This window comes from Vombatus ursinus, unplaced genomic scaffold (assembly GCF_900497805.2).
Source record: "Vombatus ursinus unplaced genomic scaffold, bare-nosed wombat genome assembly UNPS02014863.1, whole genome shotgun sequence".
In the NCBI taxonomy this organism is placed as follows: Eukaryota; Metazoa; Chordata; class Mammalia; order Diprotodontia; family Vombatidae; genus Vombatus; species Vombatus ursinus.
Window position 1 is genome coordinate 21,331,120 of NW_020954641.1, and position 18,884 is coordinate 21,350,003.

Genomic DNA, 18,884 nt, shown 5'->3' on the forward strand with positions numbered 1-18,884 from the left:
TCCTTTGTGTCTTCTGGCCCTAACCTAGACTTACCTGCCCCACTCCCAGTAAAATATAAGGTCCTTGAGGACAGAAGCCATCTCTTTTTCACTTTCTATCTCCAGTACTGAGCATAGCACCTTGTCCTAGTGGAGGCTCAATAGGTATGTGATGAATTAAGATCTGAATTGCATATAAACTGTAGAAAGGGAGATAGACAGAGGAAGCTTGGGGCAGTAGTTTGGGCTGGACTTGGAATTAGGATGACCTAAACTCAAATCCTCTCTGTAAACCTGGCGGTCCCCTAACCTCTCCAAGCCAGAATAAATGATAGATGGTTTGCAATGCAGATCCTTGTTGGTGGAAGGTTTCCATGCTGATGAAATCACACTTTCTTTGCACATGTAAAGTGTAATAATTTCCCTAAGTCAAGATAAAAATGATTGATGTTAATAGAAAACTGTTTTTAAAAAGTCTGATAATACAATATGATTTGACTAGTGTGTGGGACGTGAAGACCCTTACCAATAAATTCTGGAGACTCAGATGTAGCAAAGAGAAAGATTTCTTTATTAGCTTTCTCGAGAAAGGGCACCCCATGTCCGCCTAAAATGGCTCTGGTGGAAGAGTGCAAGGGTGTGCTTAGCAAAGAAAGATTATATAGATCCCTAACCGCAACTCCTCCTCCCTAACCCCCTTCCTCTCAGCTCATTAGTGCAAGCCTTGAGGGCACAATCTATTATCAGAAAGTCTACCCCAGCAACAGAGAACAAAGACAGTTTCACAAACTTGCCTGGAGACAAGGAAAGGCGGGAAGTTTTTGCAAGAGTAAGCAGTTTGGGGGGGGGGGGGGTCTGGTAAAGTACAGGATGTGTTGAAAAGCATGTTTCTTTACAAGGTCAACTGGTTGCAAATGTTTCAACGGAATAAGAAACGATTAACTCTTTGAGGAGGCTTCACTCCTGAGAGATCCTCAGAGATCATCTCTCACACTAGCAACAGTAAAAAGAAATCAGAACTACTCCAGTCTCAAAAACAAGAGAGGGGCAGCTAGGTGGCACAGTGGCTAGAGGTCTGGTCCTGAAGTCAGGAGGACCTGAGTTCAAATCCAATCTCAGACACTTGACACTTACTAGCTGTGTGACCCAGAACAAGTCACTTAACCCCGATTGCCTCACAAAAAAAGAGAAACTGATAGTTCCTACCCACTCCCCAGTATAGATAAAATGATTTAATTTTGTTCTGCTAATAACCCTTGACTGAAACAGCTCAGGTATATCAGTTTCTGACGAACACATTGGAATAGCTAGACATTTGAGAGATTAATGGCTCATAATGCTTCATAAAGTTGTGGTGCTACTCACAAAAAAACAAAAAAAAAAATCTCCCTCAAATATGTTAGGCTATTTTAAGGAATGAGAACTATGGAAAATGTTCTTGCTTTGAGGAAACACTAATAATCCTATGGCTTATGAGACTCACTTTATTCCAAAGCCACTTAGGGGTAGGGGAGAGGTAGGAAAGGGGTAAGAAATGCTTCTTAGCTTCTTATTTAATTTCAGCTTCCCAACAGTTATCCCAACATATATAAGGTATCCCAAAAGTCTGAGTATTTAATAGCTTCAAATTGCTTTATGACTTTTGAGACACCATATTTCAGGATTCCTTCCCACTTCCAAGGGCTCCTTTTAGAATCCTCAAGGATTACAAAGTGAGCTGATTTATCTACTCCTGATGGACAGTGGAAAATTCCAAATCACTGTGAACTAGAGCAATCACCATCTACGGCTGTAAGGTATTAACAAATAGATTGGCCAAGGGCCAACACACTTTGTAGTAATTTTTCTTTAACTTCCTACTCCATCAGCACTACAGGCTAGCATTGTAAAAAGGTTTTCTGCATATTCCTAAACCTCTTCTCTACAGCCCCATGGATACTATTTTTCTTAGAGGGAAAATTTCTAATATGCACAGCTTCCCCATAAGTTGCGTGATGGGTAAAATCTGTACTGAGGAAACAAAGGTTTTAGCTTCCGAGCATATTTATTCATTGAGCAATGCATGCCAACTGCATAACGAATCGAGACCAGGCCTCTTTATCTTGGCACTGGAACCTAAATACAAGGGGAGACAGATTTTTATGCATTAAAAGATAACAATTAACAGAATATAAACCAGAATACAAGATTAGGGGCTTTCCAAGTTTGGAGGGGGAGAGCAAACGGGCAATTCACTGAAATTAGAAAAGGGGGGACCCCCTCTCCTCACCCCCAAGTGTCAGTATTCCATCAGAGAAACAAGGGAACAGTCAACTGATTGACCAGTAAGGGGCCAGTTTTCAGATAAGACATATGGGTTCCTTGAGATGTATAATCGTGAGAAAACTCCTTTCATCAATCTTCAAATCTGACTAGATTTCTGCTCAGCATAACCTAGATCCTTAGTTAAGGGCATCTAAGCAACAGGTGGGCAGCTTGGTAGTACAGTGGATAGAGCACTAGGCCTGAGATCAAATCTGGCCTGATACTTACTAGCTGTGTGACCCTGGGCAAGTCACTTAACCCCTATTTGCTTCAGTTCCCCCATCTGTAAAATGGGGACATACTAAAGAAAGAAATGGCAAACCACTCCAGTATCTTTGCCAAGAAAACCTCATGGACAACAAAGTAACAGGTAGAGGTGGTCCAGCTTCCCAGTCATGCAGGGCTAGGTTCAAACAATGCAATATTGTTTTCTCATAACTCCCGTAATTAAAGGGTTTTTTTTCAGAAAACAGAAACTGGACTAGACCTATAATTGAATAGAAAAGGAACTGAGCTAGATCCAGAATTGAGTCACAAGATTAAGTCAGTGTGGTTCAATCAATTCCCACAATTCCCACAGTAGAGAATGCATCTAAGAAGCACATACTTCCTGTAATGAATTACACATAGTATCTCTAACACTAACAGGAATATAGACCAAGATTTTTATAGATTTGCAGATTGCAGGCAAAAGTCCCCTGACATTGTGTGAGTACAAAATCCCTAGACAAACTTAAGTAAAATTAATGAAAGTAGGTATACATTTTCTTTGTAAGAAGTAGCCAATTTAGACAATAGCCCTTCTTTAAGTAAGAGCTATCACTAGCCTGAGCATCTTTCTCATAGCTATTACTCAGCTAACTAAAGAAAAACAAGCAACGTCATCCATGAGAGATACAAGAGGACACAGAGAAAGAATGCTACTCTTCTAAGATAAGATATGTCCACTTCCAAACCGGGCTTGGGCAGTAATTTTAAATCTTCATATTGCCCCATCTTCAATCCCAGTAGCCCCTGGCCTAACTCAACAAATTAAGCTCTCTCTGATAGAGGAAGATGTCTCTATAAATTAATCAGTAAGGAAGCATAGTGTAATAAAAAAAAGCTCCTAATTCTCAGTCAGACCTAGGATTAAGTTTCATTTTGTCACTATTTGCCAAGTGACAGTCTCACAGATGAGCCTCAGTTTCCTCATCTCTAAAAGTGTGTTCATTCGAGGGGAGGGGAGGAGGAGGAGGATGGAGCTTTTATTAGGTTAGAGTTAGAAGAGATATTCAGTTTATGATTCTAATTAGTTTTATAAACTATTCAACAAAAAAGATAGATGATGAAACTGCCTGAATAACATAGCCCCAAATACAGTTACTACATAAAGAATTGCTTTATTAATACAAAAATTATATATAATTACACCATAAAATAACAAGACATTTAAATAGGGAAGTCATAACACACAGGTGGCAAGTCAATCTCATCCACAGTTGACAGAAGGCTCAAAGTTGATTCCAACAGATCTAAAAGACAAAGATTACAGTTAAGGAATCTTGTACATCTCTGCCAAGGCTTCACAAATCACAGCCCTGCTACGACACTAAGTAAGGATTCTGAATCTCAATCCTGACCTGAATGTCAAGCTATGACCTCAGACTTTCTGATCCAGATCACTGTGGAGTCTGCTTCTAGCCTGTCAGTCTTAAAGTCCTCCTGAAGCACCTATACTATCCTGCTCCTAAAGTTGAACTGTATTCTCCTTTGTCCTACCAAGTAGATAGGTTTATCCTGATCAGCAATATTAAAATTGCAGTGAAAAATATTTCAAAGTTTCTGACCTCCACCAGGGCTCCACTGATGAGCTTTGCCATACCTTAGGAAGACAATCTTCATGCGTTGCTATAGCAAGACTTTGTTTGTTCATTCATAATTTGATTCGGCACCTGGCAACCAGCCTTCAGGTAATAATCCTCTCTGCAGGCCAGTCCTCAGTCAATGTGGCACTAACCTTACCAAAACCTGTTTGGTAGAGCCTGTCACAGCCCGTGCCCAACCAGTAAAATCAACAATCAGGCTATGGGAGTGAAGGAACCTTAGATGACCTTGAAGTTCAACCCTCTCATTTTACAAAACAAGGAAAATGAGATATTTAAGTGACTTGCCCAAGGTCACTCAGCTGCTAAGAAAGTAGAAAAAGTGGAACTCCAAACTCTAGGCTCTTGACCCCTTGTCCCCACGAGAAAGAATTGGAACAGGATAATAACAGCAGGCACCTGAAAATACAGCTAGAAAATAGCTTTGAGCCATTGAGATGTCTTCAGTTTTCTAAAGTAAGGGAAGATCACCACTTTGCATGTCATTCTTTGCTACTGCCAAGAGAGGCCTCTTCTTCTATGAGCTTTTCAAATAAACTTGAAAATTCTCTCATCCCAGCCAAGCACCCTTAGAATTTGTCCCATGAATTGTTGACATCCAAGAAAAAAAATTAGGATCAGTGGTTGCTTTCTCATTTGATTTTACCTAAAATCACCACTTGTGATTTTAAGCTTGAATTCAGAGTTGCCAAAATGGCTTAACTTTTTTAATCTAGCAGCTTGTACTTTAGGAAATGTAAAGTCATTCCCTACTGATGACAATAGTTGTTTGTTTTTGTCAGACTACATCATTTCCTAAAGATGTGACTTGTAACATACAGCTTTCTCCCCCAGATGCAGGCAACAGGAAGTGCCCTAAAACAGGAACATCTAATCTCTAACTATCCCTAAGTGGTGAAAAAGAAGGGAAAAATGTGTGTGGGGGTGGGGGTGGTAGGAAATCAAATCTCCTAACTTACCAGACTCCCATGTCATGGAAGGCATCAGCACTGGTGAGGGTGGAAGTTCTACAAGCCTTTCAAGTGACTTCTCCTGCTCAAGCATCAGGAGAGGGACACCAGTCAGCGACAGGTTTGCCAGTTGGTGTTCTTCAGGAATGTCAAAACTCTCAAATTCTGTTTATAAAGATAAGCCCATCTATTAATTCAAAAGCTATTCCAACTCCCTTCTTAAAAGCTAAATGTGTAAGACCTTACTTAAGAAGAAATTGTTACAAATAAAAAGAAAATTAAGTCTATCATTTAAAGTATATTGTCTTGCACACAACAAGACCTTAATCAAATATCTGCTAAGTTGAACAAAGTGATTTTAGACTTCTTCCATCCCAAGAATTCAAAGAACCTTCTCAAAAAGATCACACTCTCCTCCAGCATCCTTAGTCTGATGCATACACAGATCCAGAGACATTCTCTTAGGAAGACTCAATGGATTTCTTGATCTACCAGTGAGCCAGAAGTGGCATGCTCCCTCCAAATTATCTCCTGGAAGGACATATATTTATTAGAATGCCCCAAAAACATTCTTGTGAGTGAGCTGAAATCTTTCCCTCTTTTGAACTCCTGTTTTACTTTGGTTTTGTGTTATTCTCAGGGACTTAAACTAAAACATAAAAACAGGTACTGAGTTGTCACATACTGCTTTGTCTTCCTTACTAGATTAAATTGGGAATGTCCTGGGGAGCAGAGGAGAAGAAGGTATAGTTACATATAGCCAGCAACCATGCCTTATACATAATAGGTACCAATTACATTTGTTGAATAAATAAATAAAAGACCTTAAAATATGACAAGCCTTGGGTCATATCTACATCTAGGAGGTGACACAGTTAAACTGAAACGCCTGAGAGAGGCCAAATATACTCATAAAAAACGTTAGATAATAAAGAATGTACACTACCTAGTGGGTTGAAGGGAAAAAAATTTTCTATTTCTGGACATGTTTCATTTGGGAACGGAACCGAGGTTTTTTCTGTGGGAATCTTTTCAGTGACCTAAAGAAGAAAATATATAAAATTAGTGAGGTTAGACAACACTTACCAACTAATTTCATACATGAGATAATGACTAGCTTTAATTATTATGACTAAATTACCAAGCTTATAGTTAAGAAAAACTTTATGCTAACTTTAAAACAATTCTTGTTTCTTTATGTGTCATTGTAATTCAAAGATATAACTCAGTACACTGTTCTGACAGCATGGCTCAAACCTTACTAAGAATACAAAATACTGAGCCCTTAGTTTTTACTGGTAAGTATCAATATATCTTACTAGGAATGCAGACTGAAATCAATTAAAAAACAGTCAATTCAATTATCTGCACTAATGGAGAGAGAACACTGGCATGAATAATCTAAAATAACAGATAATACCAAAAGTTGACTTTTAAACACATCGTGATTTTCTAGCAGATTTATCATACTAATTTTATTTTGCTTAGGTTAATATTAAAATGAGTTTGCATTTTTGAGTACATTTCAAGGAGGAAAGGGAGGAAGGTGCTAAGAATATTTCAAATGAACTCTCTTAAGTCTTTTATCTGATTATAATCTTTCATCATTCCATTTCCCTCTGCTTTATGGCTCCTAATCCTAACTTCATCCTCACTGTGATCTTTAATCCTTTTACCCCTCAGCTCTTTCCTAGGCCACCATCCCTTCACTAGCTACACTCTCCCTTCCTTCCTTCCCTTGGTGAACCAGTTCAACTCTATACCAGAATCTCTCAGCCCCTTATCCCATGGCTGACTATGCCTTTACAAGCCCCAACCTTGGATGACTCTCACCATTCACTACCTTCACTTTTATTCATATACTGCCAAATGGAATTATAGAAAACTATGTTGGCTGGATCCACTACAAACATACATTCCCCAGGTGCCCATATGTATAATCTCACCTGGGCCTTCACGGCAGCAAGATTATACTTTTATACCTCCCTAATTGACTCATTATTCCACTCACTATAGAGTCTCTTCCAAACCTTTCCTCCCTTCTCAATCCTCCCATGGCATCCCCTCTCCCTGCTCTCTAAGCTGAGGACCTTGTCTCTTACTTCACTGAAAAAAAATCAAGGTCATTCAGCATGAGCTCCCTCTTCTCCCCATCTCACTTCACATCACTCAGATATCTTCCCCCACCATCTTCACGTATCCCAGCTGAAGAGGTGGCCCTTTCTCCTTGCCAAGGCAAGGCAAAGCCCCTCCACATACACTCTTGATTCCATTCCATCTTGTCTTCTCCAGCAGGTTGGCCCCTATATCATTCCCACTCTCACTCAACTCCTTGAGAAAGCTATCTACAATTTGTGACTCCATTTCCTCTCCTCACTCTCTTCTAAATCTTCTGACTTCATTCAAATGAAAACACTTTTTCCAAAGTTATTCATGATCTCTTAATTGCCAAATCTAATAGGCTTTTCTCATTTATCATCCTTCCTGACCTCTTCCATAGTCTTTGACAATGTCACTCACCCTCTTCTTTTTGATTGATTCTCTAGGTTTTTATGACATTACTTTCTCTAGCTTCTTTCCAACCTTTCTAATGGCTCCTTTATTGATCTTCATTCAAGTCACTGCCACTGATCACGGGCATTCTTAGACCCTCTTTTCCCTCCATACTATTACACTATTTCACTTGATCTCCTCAGTTCCTATGGGTTCAATTATCTTCTCTCTCCAGGTGATTTTCAGATCTATTTATCCAGCCCTAAGCTCCCTCCTAAGCTCCAATCTCACACACCACCAACAGCCTACTAGACATCTCAAACAAAATGTCCCATGGACAAACTGAAAATGTCCAAAACAAAGCTTTTCATCATTCCTCCCAAACCCTCCCTTCTTCCCAACTTCTCTATTACTGTCGAAGGCACTCACTATCCTGCTGGTCAAACCAAGTCTGCCACCTCATCCTCAACTCTTTCTCACATTCTCTCCACATATCCAATCTGTTGCCATGGCTTCCTGTCACTTCTACCTTCACTACATCTCTCATCTACATCCCTGTCTCTCCACTTACAGCTGTCACCTGACACAGGCCCTCATCATCTCACACCTAGACTACCGAAAGACCCTGCTGGCTGGTCTTCCTGCTTCGAGTCCCCACTCTAGTCCATCCTACGCTCAACTGCCAAAACGCAGATCTGACCATGTAACTCCCCTACTCAATTTGATACCCCATTCCTCAAATACTCTCCCTCCTCATCTATGCCTCCTGGCTTCCTTCAAGACTTGGCTCAAATTCCACTCAGTAAGATATCTTTCCCAGTCTCTGCTTTGACTTCTCTCCAAGATTTTTTCACATTTACACTATATTTATCTTGTATACAACACAGTCCTTGAGGATAAGGATAATTTTTTTGCCTTTTTTTATGCCCAGTGCCCAACAGGTAATAAACACTTAAAATATGCTTATTGACTGACTATAGAGAAAGTAGGTAGATTCTTATCAATTGGGGGAATGGCTAAATAAACTGTAGTAATGGAATATTACTATACTGTAAATAAGAAAACATGAATATAGAGAAGCATGAAAAGACATAGGAATTGATGAAAAATAAAGTAAACAGAACCAGAAAACAATATACACAATGACTACAACAATATAAATGGAAAGAAATACAAAGTAATTAAAACTGAAATTTCAGAAATTAGCATAGGGGCAGCTAGGTGGCGCAGTGGATAGAGCACCGACCCTGGAGTCAGAGGGACCTGAGTTCAAATCTAGCCTCAGACACATAATACTTCCTATCTGTGTGACTCTGGGCAAGTCACTTAACCCCAATTGCCTCACTTAAAAAAAAAAAAAAGAAATTAGCATGACCAAGTTTGGATCCAAAGAAAGAGACATGATTAGGAACCTCATCCTACTTCTTTAGAGAAGTAAGGAATACTGCATATATAACAGTAGATTTTTTTTCAATGTTGTTTATATTTGTTGAACTTTTTTCCCCTTCTTTCTTCATAATAAGGGATAGCTCTTAAGGGAGCTTGATGGAGGTATACAGAGGAAGATATAGATGATATAAGAACAAAAGAGATCAAAAAAATTTTTTTCAAAAAAGTATGCTGTAGAAAGTCACCAAGGATTAACAGTTAGCTAAAAAATAAGCAATAAAAAACATAAATAGAATGTGACTATCATATGATGAGCTGATGAAAGCCTCAGTTCTCAATTCTCACAGAGGCCTAAAGGAATGTCATCTTGAAATACAAAAAGTCCATTATCTCACCTTTTTGGCAGTGAAGTTTTGCCCTTTCTGTTTGAGGGGTTCTTTTCTCTTCCCCACCAAGTTTTCCTTTTCTGTTGTCCTGTTGACAGGTCCCAAAGCCTTTCTGACAGATTTAGATAAAGCTGGAGTTGCAGTAAACACTTTGCCAGCCTTGGGAGTGGAAATCTGAGCTCTTCCAGATAGGGCTTTGATTGCTGAAAAAAAAAATTGTCATCAGAACTGCCTTCCATAGATCAACTGCACCACATCACCAAGCCATGCTATTGCCCCATTCATGAAACCCTCTTGCCACTGCCCTGCAACAGTGTTCCTGACAGCACTGCTTTGGGATTATTTCAGAATGCCAAAACTCAAAAGACTTCCTCCTCTTCATAAAGCTGTCCCAATAAGTGACTTATCATAATGGTGCTTGGTTAATCCAGGCACAATGATTACTTTATAATGAATGCCCCAAATTGTGTACATAATAGGCCTCAGGGAAGAGCTAAATATAAAGAGACACATTTAAAGATATTTCTAAAAACATATTACTTAGAACAATACATCACTACAATAAGAAGGTATAGATCCCAAGGTATCTGTATATACATGTTATGACCAGTGGGGTTATGTAATGTAATTTAAACTTATCAAAGTTCTTGTTCAAAAAAACAATTTTAGGCCCTATTTAGCTACCTACAAAAAAAAAATTCCAATTAGGGAAGATCCTCACTCAGGGGAATCTGGGAGTCTATTACTGGTACTGTATAGAACAGAAGAAGCAAGAAAGAATCCACACCAAAGAATAGGATACATACACATTACCTTTCTGGTTTGTTTTTTTTTACCAATATCAGATATCCACTGTCGTTTTGATGACTGCCACTTTATGATATAATTTGAGATCCAGAAGTACCATTCCCTCTTCATTCCCTACCTCTTTTCATTTTTTCCTTGATATTCTAGATACTTTATTTTCCAAATGAATTTTGTTTTTATTTTGTTAAGTTTTGTAAAGTATCCTTTTGATAATCTGATTGACATAGCATTAAAAGTATAAATTTATCATGGTAACATTATTATTTTTATTATATTGGCACGGCCCAGCCATGAGCAGTGAATGTTTCTCCAGCTATTTAAAATATTTTTTATTTTTTTAACAAGTATTTTGTAACTGAATCTATACAAGTATTTTATATGATTTGGTGTTTCCCAGGTATTTTATGCACTTTGAGATTTCCCTTTTTATTATTACCTCTTGGATTCTGTCATTATTATATAGAAATGTTGATTTTTGAGAGTTTATTTTTGTAGCCTCTGATTTTGCTGAAGCTATTAATTGTCTCAATTAGTGTCTCTGAAGATCCCCTAGAATTTGCTAAGTAAACCATCAGGATACATACACATTTTTTATAGAACACACACCTTATATAATTTCCAAAGCCCAAGCTCTTCAGTGAAAACTTTATTCACAGAAACCCTGAATCAAGTAGACTTACACTTCAGCCTGTCCTTAGGTGCCACATGAGAGCCTGATTCTCCATTCTCCTTATCAACATAGATTAATGTTGCCATTCTGGATTACTGTAGAGGAAAAATACATAGAGGGTAGAACCCTGCAGTGAAAAAGCAAAATGGACCAAGCCTAATAGGAAATGGATTGAAACCCTGACTTTAATTGCTAGTTAAAGTAGACAGTGGACAAAAGAAGTCACTGGGCCTCATTCTCCTTATCTATGGAATACAGGGGTTGGAAGAGATAATCTTTGGGCTCCCTCTCAGTTCTACAGTTATGACTCTTGAATGAATGAAAAGAATAGCACTGCGCTAAGTAACAGGGATACAAATAAAAAAAGGAAGCCAATGCCTGTCCTCAGGGAGCTCACATTCTAATAAGGAGAGACAACACATATAAGGAGTGGGACAAGCCAGATGGAAAGGCCAGTGGTCCTTGTAAAGTAGAGTTCAGGTAACAGGACCACCACCCTCACCAAGCTCCCACACATTCAAATATAAAACAGCACCATCAATTGGGGAATGGTTGAACAAGTTGTGGTATATGAATGTAATGGAATACTACTGTGCTATAATAAATGATGAGCAGGTTGACTTCAGAAAAACCTGAAAAGAATTGTACCGACTGATGCTGAGTAAAGTGAACAGAACCAGAACACTATACACAGTAACAGCCACATTGTGTGATGACTAATATTGATAGACGTAGCCCTTCTCAGCAATGCAAGGATCTAAGACATCTCCAAAGGTCTCATGATGGAAAATGCTATCCACATCCAAAGAAAGAACTATGGAGTTTGAATGCAGATTGAAACACACTATTTGCTATTTTTTTCTTCTGTTTTGTTTTGTTTCATCTTTCTGGTGGTTCCTCCTATTAGTTCTAATTCTTCCTTACAACATCACTAATGTGAAAATATGTTTAATAGGAATGTAGGGGCAGAGCCAAGATGGCGGAGTGAAAGCAGTGACTTGCTTGAGCTCTCCCCCAAACCCCTCCAAATACTTATAAAAAATGGCTCTAAACAAATTCTAAAGCAGCAGAATCCACAAAAAGACAGAGTGAGACAAATTTCTAGCCCAAGATAACCTGGATGGTTGATCAGAAAGGTATATCGCGCCGGGCAGGGAGAGGAGTGCAATTCGGCATGGGCCGCAGCGAACCTGGAGCAGGCCTCAGAATGCCAAATCGCAGTTTCCAGACCTCTCAACCCACGAAAGCCAAAGACAACTTAGAAGATCAGTGGGAAAAGTCTGTTTCTGCGGTGAGAGAGAAACCAGATCTCAGGCGCAAGTCCCGAGCGTGACCCAGGGTGGCGGCTGCCTCCTGAGCTTCCGGCCCACAGACTCGGAGGGGATCGAGTGGCTGATCAGAGGGGGATTGCAGGGATCTCTCTGCCAGTGTTGAGGCAGGAATCTCTTTGCTTTGCCTGTGCTTAGATCTGGGCCACAGTTCTGAGGGGTGGTCCTGGGACGAGGAGGAGTGCTGGTGTGGTGGAGCTTGTAGTGGTGGTGGAGAGAGAATACTCCTCATAGTTCCAAGACAGAGAAGAGTGCTTGTGATCACTCATAGACCAGAGCACAGGCCAGGAAAGGAGTAAACACCTCACCCCTTATCATACCACTTTGGAAGAACTGAAAATTTACAGGTGCCTAGAAGTATCTCTGAAAACATCTGTACAAACCCCCGAAGCTTGGGACAGTCCATTCTCCACATTGGAAGTAGACCTCTACCTTAACAAAGAGTTTATTATAACTCAAGTAATTGGATGGAATCAAGAGCAAACCTCGCAAGAAGTGTCAGACCATAGAATCTTTTTTTGGTAACAAAGAAAATCAAAACATACAACCAGAAGACAACAAAGTCAAAGCTCCTACACCCAAAACCTTCAAGAAAAATATGAATCAGTCCCAGGCCTTGGAAGAGCTCAAAAAGGATTTTGAGAAGCAAATAAGAGAAGTAGAGGAAAAACTGGAAAGAGAAATGAGTGATGCAAGAAAATCATGAAAAACAAGTCAACAGCTTGCTAAAGGAGACCCAAAAAAATACTGAAGAAAATAACACCTTAAAAAATAGTCTAACCCAAATGGCAAAAGAGGTCCAAAAAGCCAATGAGGAGAAGAATGCTCTAAAAAGCAAAATTAGACAAATGGAAAAGGAAGTCCAAAAGTTTACTGAAGAAAATACTTCCTTAAAAATTAGAATAGAGCAATTGGAAGCTAGTAACTCTGAGAAATCAAGACACTGTAAAACAAATCCAAAAGAATGAAAAATTAGAAAACAATGTGAAATATCTCATTGGAAAAACAGCTGACCTGGAAAATAGATCCAGGAGAGAGAATTTAAAAATTATCGGACTATCTGAAAGCCATGATCAAAAAAAAGAGCCTAGACATCATCTTTCAAGAAATTACCAAGGAAAACTGCCCTGATATATTAGAACCAGAGGGCAAAATAAAAATTGAAGGAATCTACCGATCTCTTCCCGAAAGAGATCCCCAAAGGAAAACTCCTAGGAATACTGTAGCCAAATTCCAGAGGTCCCAGGTCAAGGAGAAAATATTACAAGCAGCCAGAAAGAAACAATTCAAGTATTGTGAAAACACAATCAGGATAACACAAGATTTAGCAGCTTCTACATTAAGGGACTGGAGGGCATGGAATATAATATTCCGGAGGGCAAAGGAGATAGGATTACAATCAAGAATCACCTACCCAGAAAAACTGAGTATAATCCTTCAGGGGAAAAAATGGTCATTCAGTGAAATAGAGGACTTTCAAGCATTCTTGAGGAAAAGACCAGAGCTGAATAGAAAATTTGACTTTCCAATACAAGACTCAAGTGGAACATGAAGAGGTAAACAGGAAAGAAAAATCATAAGAGACTTATTAAGGTTGAACTGTTTACATTCCTGCACAGAAAAATGTTATTTATAACTCATGAGACCTTTGTCAGTATTAGGGTAGTTGAAGGGAAAAAATTACATGTGTGTATATATATAGAAAGATAAAGGGATAGGAGATAGATAGATAGATAGATGGCACAGGGTGAGGTGAAGATGAAGGGGTCATATCTGGAGAATAAAATTAAGAGGTGAGAGAGGATTATACTGGGAGGAGAAAGGGAGAGGTAAATTATCTCACAAAAAAAACAAAAGGAAAAGGCTCTTACAGTGGAGGGGAAACAGGGGAAGGTGAGAGGGAATGAGTGAATCTTATTCTCATAGGATATGACTTAAGGAGGGAATAACATAGACACTCAATTGGGTATGGAAATCTGTCTTACCCTACAGGAAAATAGGGAGAGAAGGGGACAATAGAGCAGGGGAATGATAGGAGGGCAGATTGGGAAAGGGGGTAGTCAGAAGCAAACACTTCTGAGGAAGGACAGGGAGGGTCAAAGGAAAGAATAGAATAAATGGGGGGGCGGGATAGGATTAAGGGAAATAAGAGTTAGTTTTTCACAACATGATTACTATAGAAATGTTTTACATAACTCACATGTACAACCTATATTGAGTTGTTTGCCTTTTCAATGAGGGTGGGTGGGGAGGGAGGAAGAAAGAAAATTTGGAACTCAAAGTTTTAAAAACACATGTTTAAAAAGATGTTTTCACATGCAACTGGGAAATAAGAAATACAGGAAATGGGGTACAGAAATCTATCCTGCCCCATAGGAAAGTAGAAGGAGAAGGGGATAAGAGAAGGGGGTAGAGATAGAAGGGAGGGCAGACTAGGGGAAGGGATATTCAGAATGCATGCTATCTTGGGGTGGGGGGAGGGGTGAGATGGGGTGAAAACGTGGAACTCAAAATTTTGTGGAAGTAAATGTTGAAAACTAAAAACAAATAAATTTTTTTAAAAATAGGAATGTATATGTATAGCCTATATTAGATTGTGTGCTGTCTTGGGGAAGGAGGGGGAAAGGGAGGGGGAGAAAAATTTAAAACTCAAAAGCGTATGGAAATGATTGTTGATAAATCAAAACAAATTATTTAAAAAAAAATAGAAAACAAATATAAAGCAGCAGTTCCAGAGACACACGCCAACATTTAGCAAGTACATGGGTCAATAAACTTGATAGTTATTGAGCTAGGGTATCATCCTAGAAAGCTGTTCTAGAACCACGTAAGCCTGTATGTAAAGGCTAAAGCGTCATTTTTTGTTCCCATGGTACACATTTTACAACCTTGTACACAGGAGGCTCTTAAACATTTTTGACTGGAGTGTGTCTAAAAACATTACAGTAAGGTCAGCAAGTAAAAGAGCTGAATTCAAAATGAGCAGAAATATTCCTCAAGTTATATAATCCAAACCCCTTCACTTTAAGATGAAGAAACTGAGGACCAGAGAGTTGAAGTCATGACATGTCCAATGCCAGATTCCAAAGACAGGACTAATTGGCACCTTCCAACAAGCATCTGGTAAGTGCACAGACATATGAAATAGTGCACACTCTCAAGGAGCTTGCGTTCTGCTGAATGACACACAACATACCCTGATGAGTGAACCATAAGTAACTTAACAAAGGACAAAACTGTACTGACTGGGAGGCTAAAGAGGATCCTATGGGACTAGGAGGCATTTAAGCTGAGCCTCTGGAGTGGGAAGAGGTGAAGGATAATCTACAGAGCTTTAAGTTTTACAAAGCCCTTGACAGACATGAACTCTAAGAGACAGAGACATAGCGTGAATGCATTCTGGGACACCCTGAGCATAGAAACTGAGATGAAAAGTCAAATTTGAGTAACAGCAAGTATAGTAGACCAGTTGGGATAGAACAGGGATCATATGAAGGGGGGTGATGTGAAACCAGTTTGGAAAAGTAAATTTGAATTAGACTGTAGAGGGAGGACTGGAAGCAATGCCTATTATTTACCAGTAGTGCGACCTCCTGAGCAGTCATGTCACCCTCTGGGGCTTTAGCGTCTCTAAAACTAGGGAGGTAGAACTAAGGGCTTTTCAAGATCTAAAACCCTTTAGATCCTTAGTAGGATCTAAATCCCTACGAAGTTGCTTCTTCCCTATAAGGAGCCTCAATTTCCTCATGTGAAAAATAGAGTCTTTGATCCTTCTAGCACTGAACTACTTCAAGAGGAAGGCCCTGGGTCTCTTCTCTCTATCTGACTTCCCTTCTTCCCTCTAATGCCTCATACCCAGGATCACCAACAACACCAATGACCCCCCCCTCACCCCCTGGGTCATTAAAGAACCTCCCCAGAGCACAGAGTAAGGATATGTGGTTATTATAATGCTAGATTCTTATGCTAAAGGGCCACTGTCTATCCCTATAGTTTCTTAACGGAAAAAGAGAATACCTTCAAGTGGATCTTAGTATAGTGGATAAAGAGGTTTTTCCTCTAAACCAGGAAAACCCAAGTTCAAGTCCTGCCTGTGAAACATACTGGCTATGTAACCCTAGAAAACTCACTTAAATTCTCAGGGCTCTAGGCAACTCTAAGACCACAAGTTGCAGAGAAAGTGCTGGCTTGCATTGGTAAAAGGACTTTCCCTGCCCAGGAGTTCCCTATACTAATGAAATCGGAGGTTCAATCTGGATCCCTGAGAATAAGCACTGGAATTAGAATCAGAAAACCTAGGTTCAAATCCCAGCTCTGTCCCTACCTGTGTGACCTTAGGCAAATCACTTCAGTTTCCTCCCCTAAGAGCCACAGGGCTGGACCAGAGGGCCTCCAAGGTCCCTTCCAGCTCTAAATCCCTGATCCCACGAACTCTAAAGATACTTTCTCTAGGATCAAATATAAACTTTTCTGTTTGGCATTTAAGCCCTTCACAATCACATTCCAGCCTACCTTTTTTCAGATTCATATATTACTTTCCATACATAATGGATACTAGGGTCCGGCCAAATGGTCTTCTTGCTCTACCTCACACACTACAGTTCCCTTTTCTCTCTCTGTGTCTTTGTATAGGCTATCCCAAACGACTGGAATTCATCCCTCCTTCCTCACCCCTACCTGCTAAACTCCCTGGCCTCCTTTAAAGCTCAGCTACAGTACTCCATCCTACATGAGGCCTTTCCAAATCATCATCATAATAACAGCAGCTAGCATTTACAGCACTTTTAAGGTTTGCAAAGCTTTTAAAATATGGCATCTCATTTGATTCCCCCCAACAACCCTGAGAGATAGGGACTATTAACCCCATTTTACAGATGAGGAAAATGAGGTACTGTGAAGTTAAGTGCCTGCCCAGGGTCACATAGGTAGTGTCCGAGGCCAGTTTTGATCTCGGCTCTTCCTGACTCCAGGTCTGGCTCTGGGCACCCGGCTGCCTCTAGCTGATCCCAGAGCCCTTCCCTTCCCCTTCCCTCCCCCCCCCACCTTAATCTGAGAGGCAGCATGGGTATAGTTTATATACAGCTAGGTCCTTGACACCAGGAAGCCCAGAGCTTCAAGTCCTGTCTCTAGCACCCACCCTTGTAACTTTCTAGGAAGAACAGTCTATGAGACAATTAGTTGATGAGAAGATGCCAACCTGTACTGGTAGACGGATTCCCTTCACCTAGGAGTCTCCTCTATTTAGTAAACAGGGTGGTTCCAACAGTCCAAAAGTATAGTTTTAACCCTTAATAGCTTTACTGCACTAAGACTTTTAAGACACTGTTTGTTTTATCTACTTATATGTGTGCATTACACTTCCCAAGAGAGAACGTAAGTTCCCTGCAAGGCAGGAAAGATTTTGCTTTTTGGTTTTCGTAAGCTCAGAACCTAGCACAGTCTCTAGCACACAGTAGGCTAATTAATAAATGGGCCGCCTGCCAGGGGTGGTGAGAGGCTGCCCCAGGCGCGCACTGCCCCTCTCCGCCCACAGGGGGGCGCTCCAGCGCAGCCGCCGCTCTCTCCGGGAGCCTCGGGGAGCCCGGGGAGCCCGGGGAGCCCCGGGCGCTCCCGGACTCTCCCGGAGACTCGGCTCGCTCCCATCCCTCACGCTGCCTCCGCAGCCACCGGGGCGGGCACGGTTGGCGGCGCGGCCGTTTCCCCGTTTCCCACCAACCAGCTTCCCTCTGCCGGCCCTGTTTCGGGGCAAGCCCCGGTCTGCGCCCGGGTCCCCTACCCCCAAACCCGGCTCGAGGTCCAGCCTCCCCTCCAACCCCAGGCAGCGTTACCCACGTGTGGTCCTGCCCGCCCCGCGGGCCCGAAATGCAGCGCGGACCCGGCTTCTGCCCACACTTACCGCAGCCGTTAATGAGCAGCGGAGCCGAGCTTGGTTTCCCTGGCCTGCGTTTAAACCGGAGCCCGCGCCTTCATTGGCTGCCCGGCCTTAGGGGGCGGGGCGAAGTCGCCGGCTGAGCCAATGAGAGAGCCCGTGGAAGCCCCGCCAACTTTGTAATGAGGGCGGGGAGAGGAAAAGCCACAAAACTCTCTTCGGAGTCCGCTTTCCTACAGGTTTGTCTGAGCAGTGCCTGGTCTGCCTGGTTATAAAGACGAAGGTCCTGAATCCCACCTAAGAGGAACCTGAAGTCAATGAGTATATAATTTAAATATGTTGATAACCATATTCCGATATCATTGTTTTCATTTGCTAGTTTATGTATTTTATGCATTTAAAAACATTATTCTGAGAAGGGGTTCACAGGCTTCACCAGACTGCCAAAGGCGTCCAAACCCACGACCAACTGTATAACCCTGGACAAGTCCCCTTCACCTCTGAGGTTCAGTTTTCTTTGTAAAATGAGGGAATTAAACTAGATGGTTTTTAAAGCCCCCTGTCCTCTTCTCATTTCCAGCCTTTGGACAACTAGTTATTAAATACCTGCTGGATACTCAACCCTTTCCCAACTCCAGCCTCCTCTGCAGGGCAGAGCACTCAACTCCTCCCAGAGCTTTCCTTAAACAGCGCTAGATCTGGACTGTCCAGCCAACCCTCCACTTTCCATCCGAGCTCGGCTTGGTTTGAACTGCTAAGAACATGATACACCCCCCCCCCCGACTCCCCCACCCCTGCCCTGTTTCCCCTCCCCCCTTTCCAGCTTCCTTTTGTGTGCCCTCTG

At 41.1% G+C, this 18,884-nt stretch overlaps 1 protein-coding gene across 3 annotated transcripts; it reads right to left on the reverse strand.

Annotated features, from left to right (window-relative positions):
- Positions 1 to 3,640: 3,640 nt before the first annotated feature.
- On the reverse strand, positions 3,641 to 18,130 carry PTTG1 (pituitary tumor-transforming 1). Of its 3 annotated transcripts, none has more exons than XM_027841863.1 (6): positions 18,068 to 18,130; positions 10,854 to 10,938; positions 9,376 to 9,569; positions 6,045 to 6,138; positions 5,108 to 5,263; positions 3,641 to 3,797 (listed from the first exon to the last, which is right to left on the reverse strand). In XM_027841863.1, the coding sequence occupies exons 2-6, from the start codon at positions 10,927 to 10,929 to the stop codon at positions 3,715 to 3,717; spliced, it is 603 nt and encodes a 200-aa protein (XP_027697664.1). In that variant the 5' UTR covers positions 10,930 to 10,938; positions 18,068 to 18,130; the 3' UTR covers positions 3,641 to 3,714. The 3 variants fall into 3 exon arrangements, with proteins under 3 accessions (XP_027697664.1, XP_027697663.1, XP_027697665.1); XM_027841862.1 differs by having other exon boundaries at positions 18,004 to 18,084; XM_027841864.1 differs by lacking the exon at positions 18,068 to 18,130 and adding an exon at positions 18,000 to 18,058.
- Between the last annotated feature and the right edge of the window lie 754 nt (positions 18,131 to 18,884).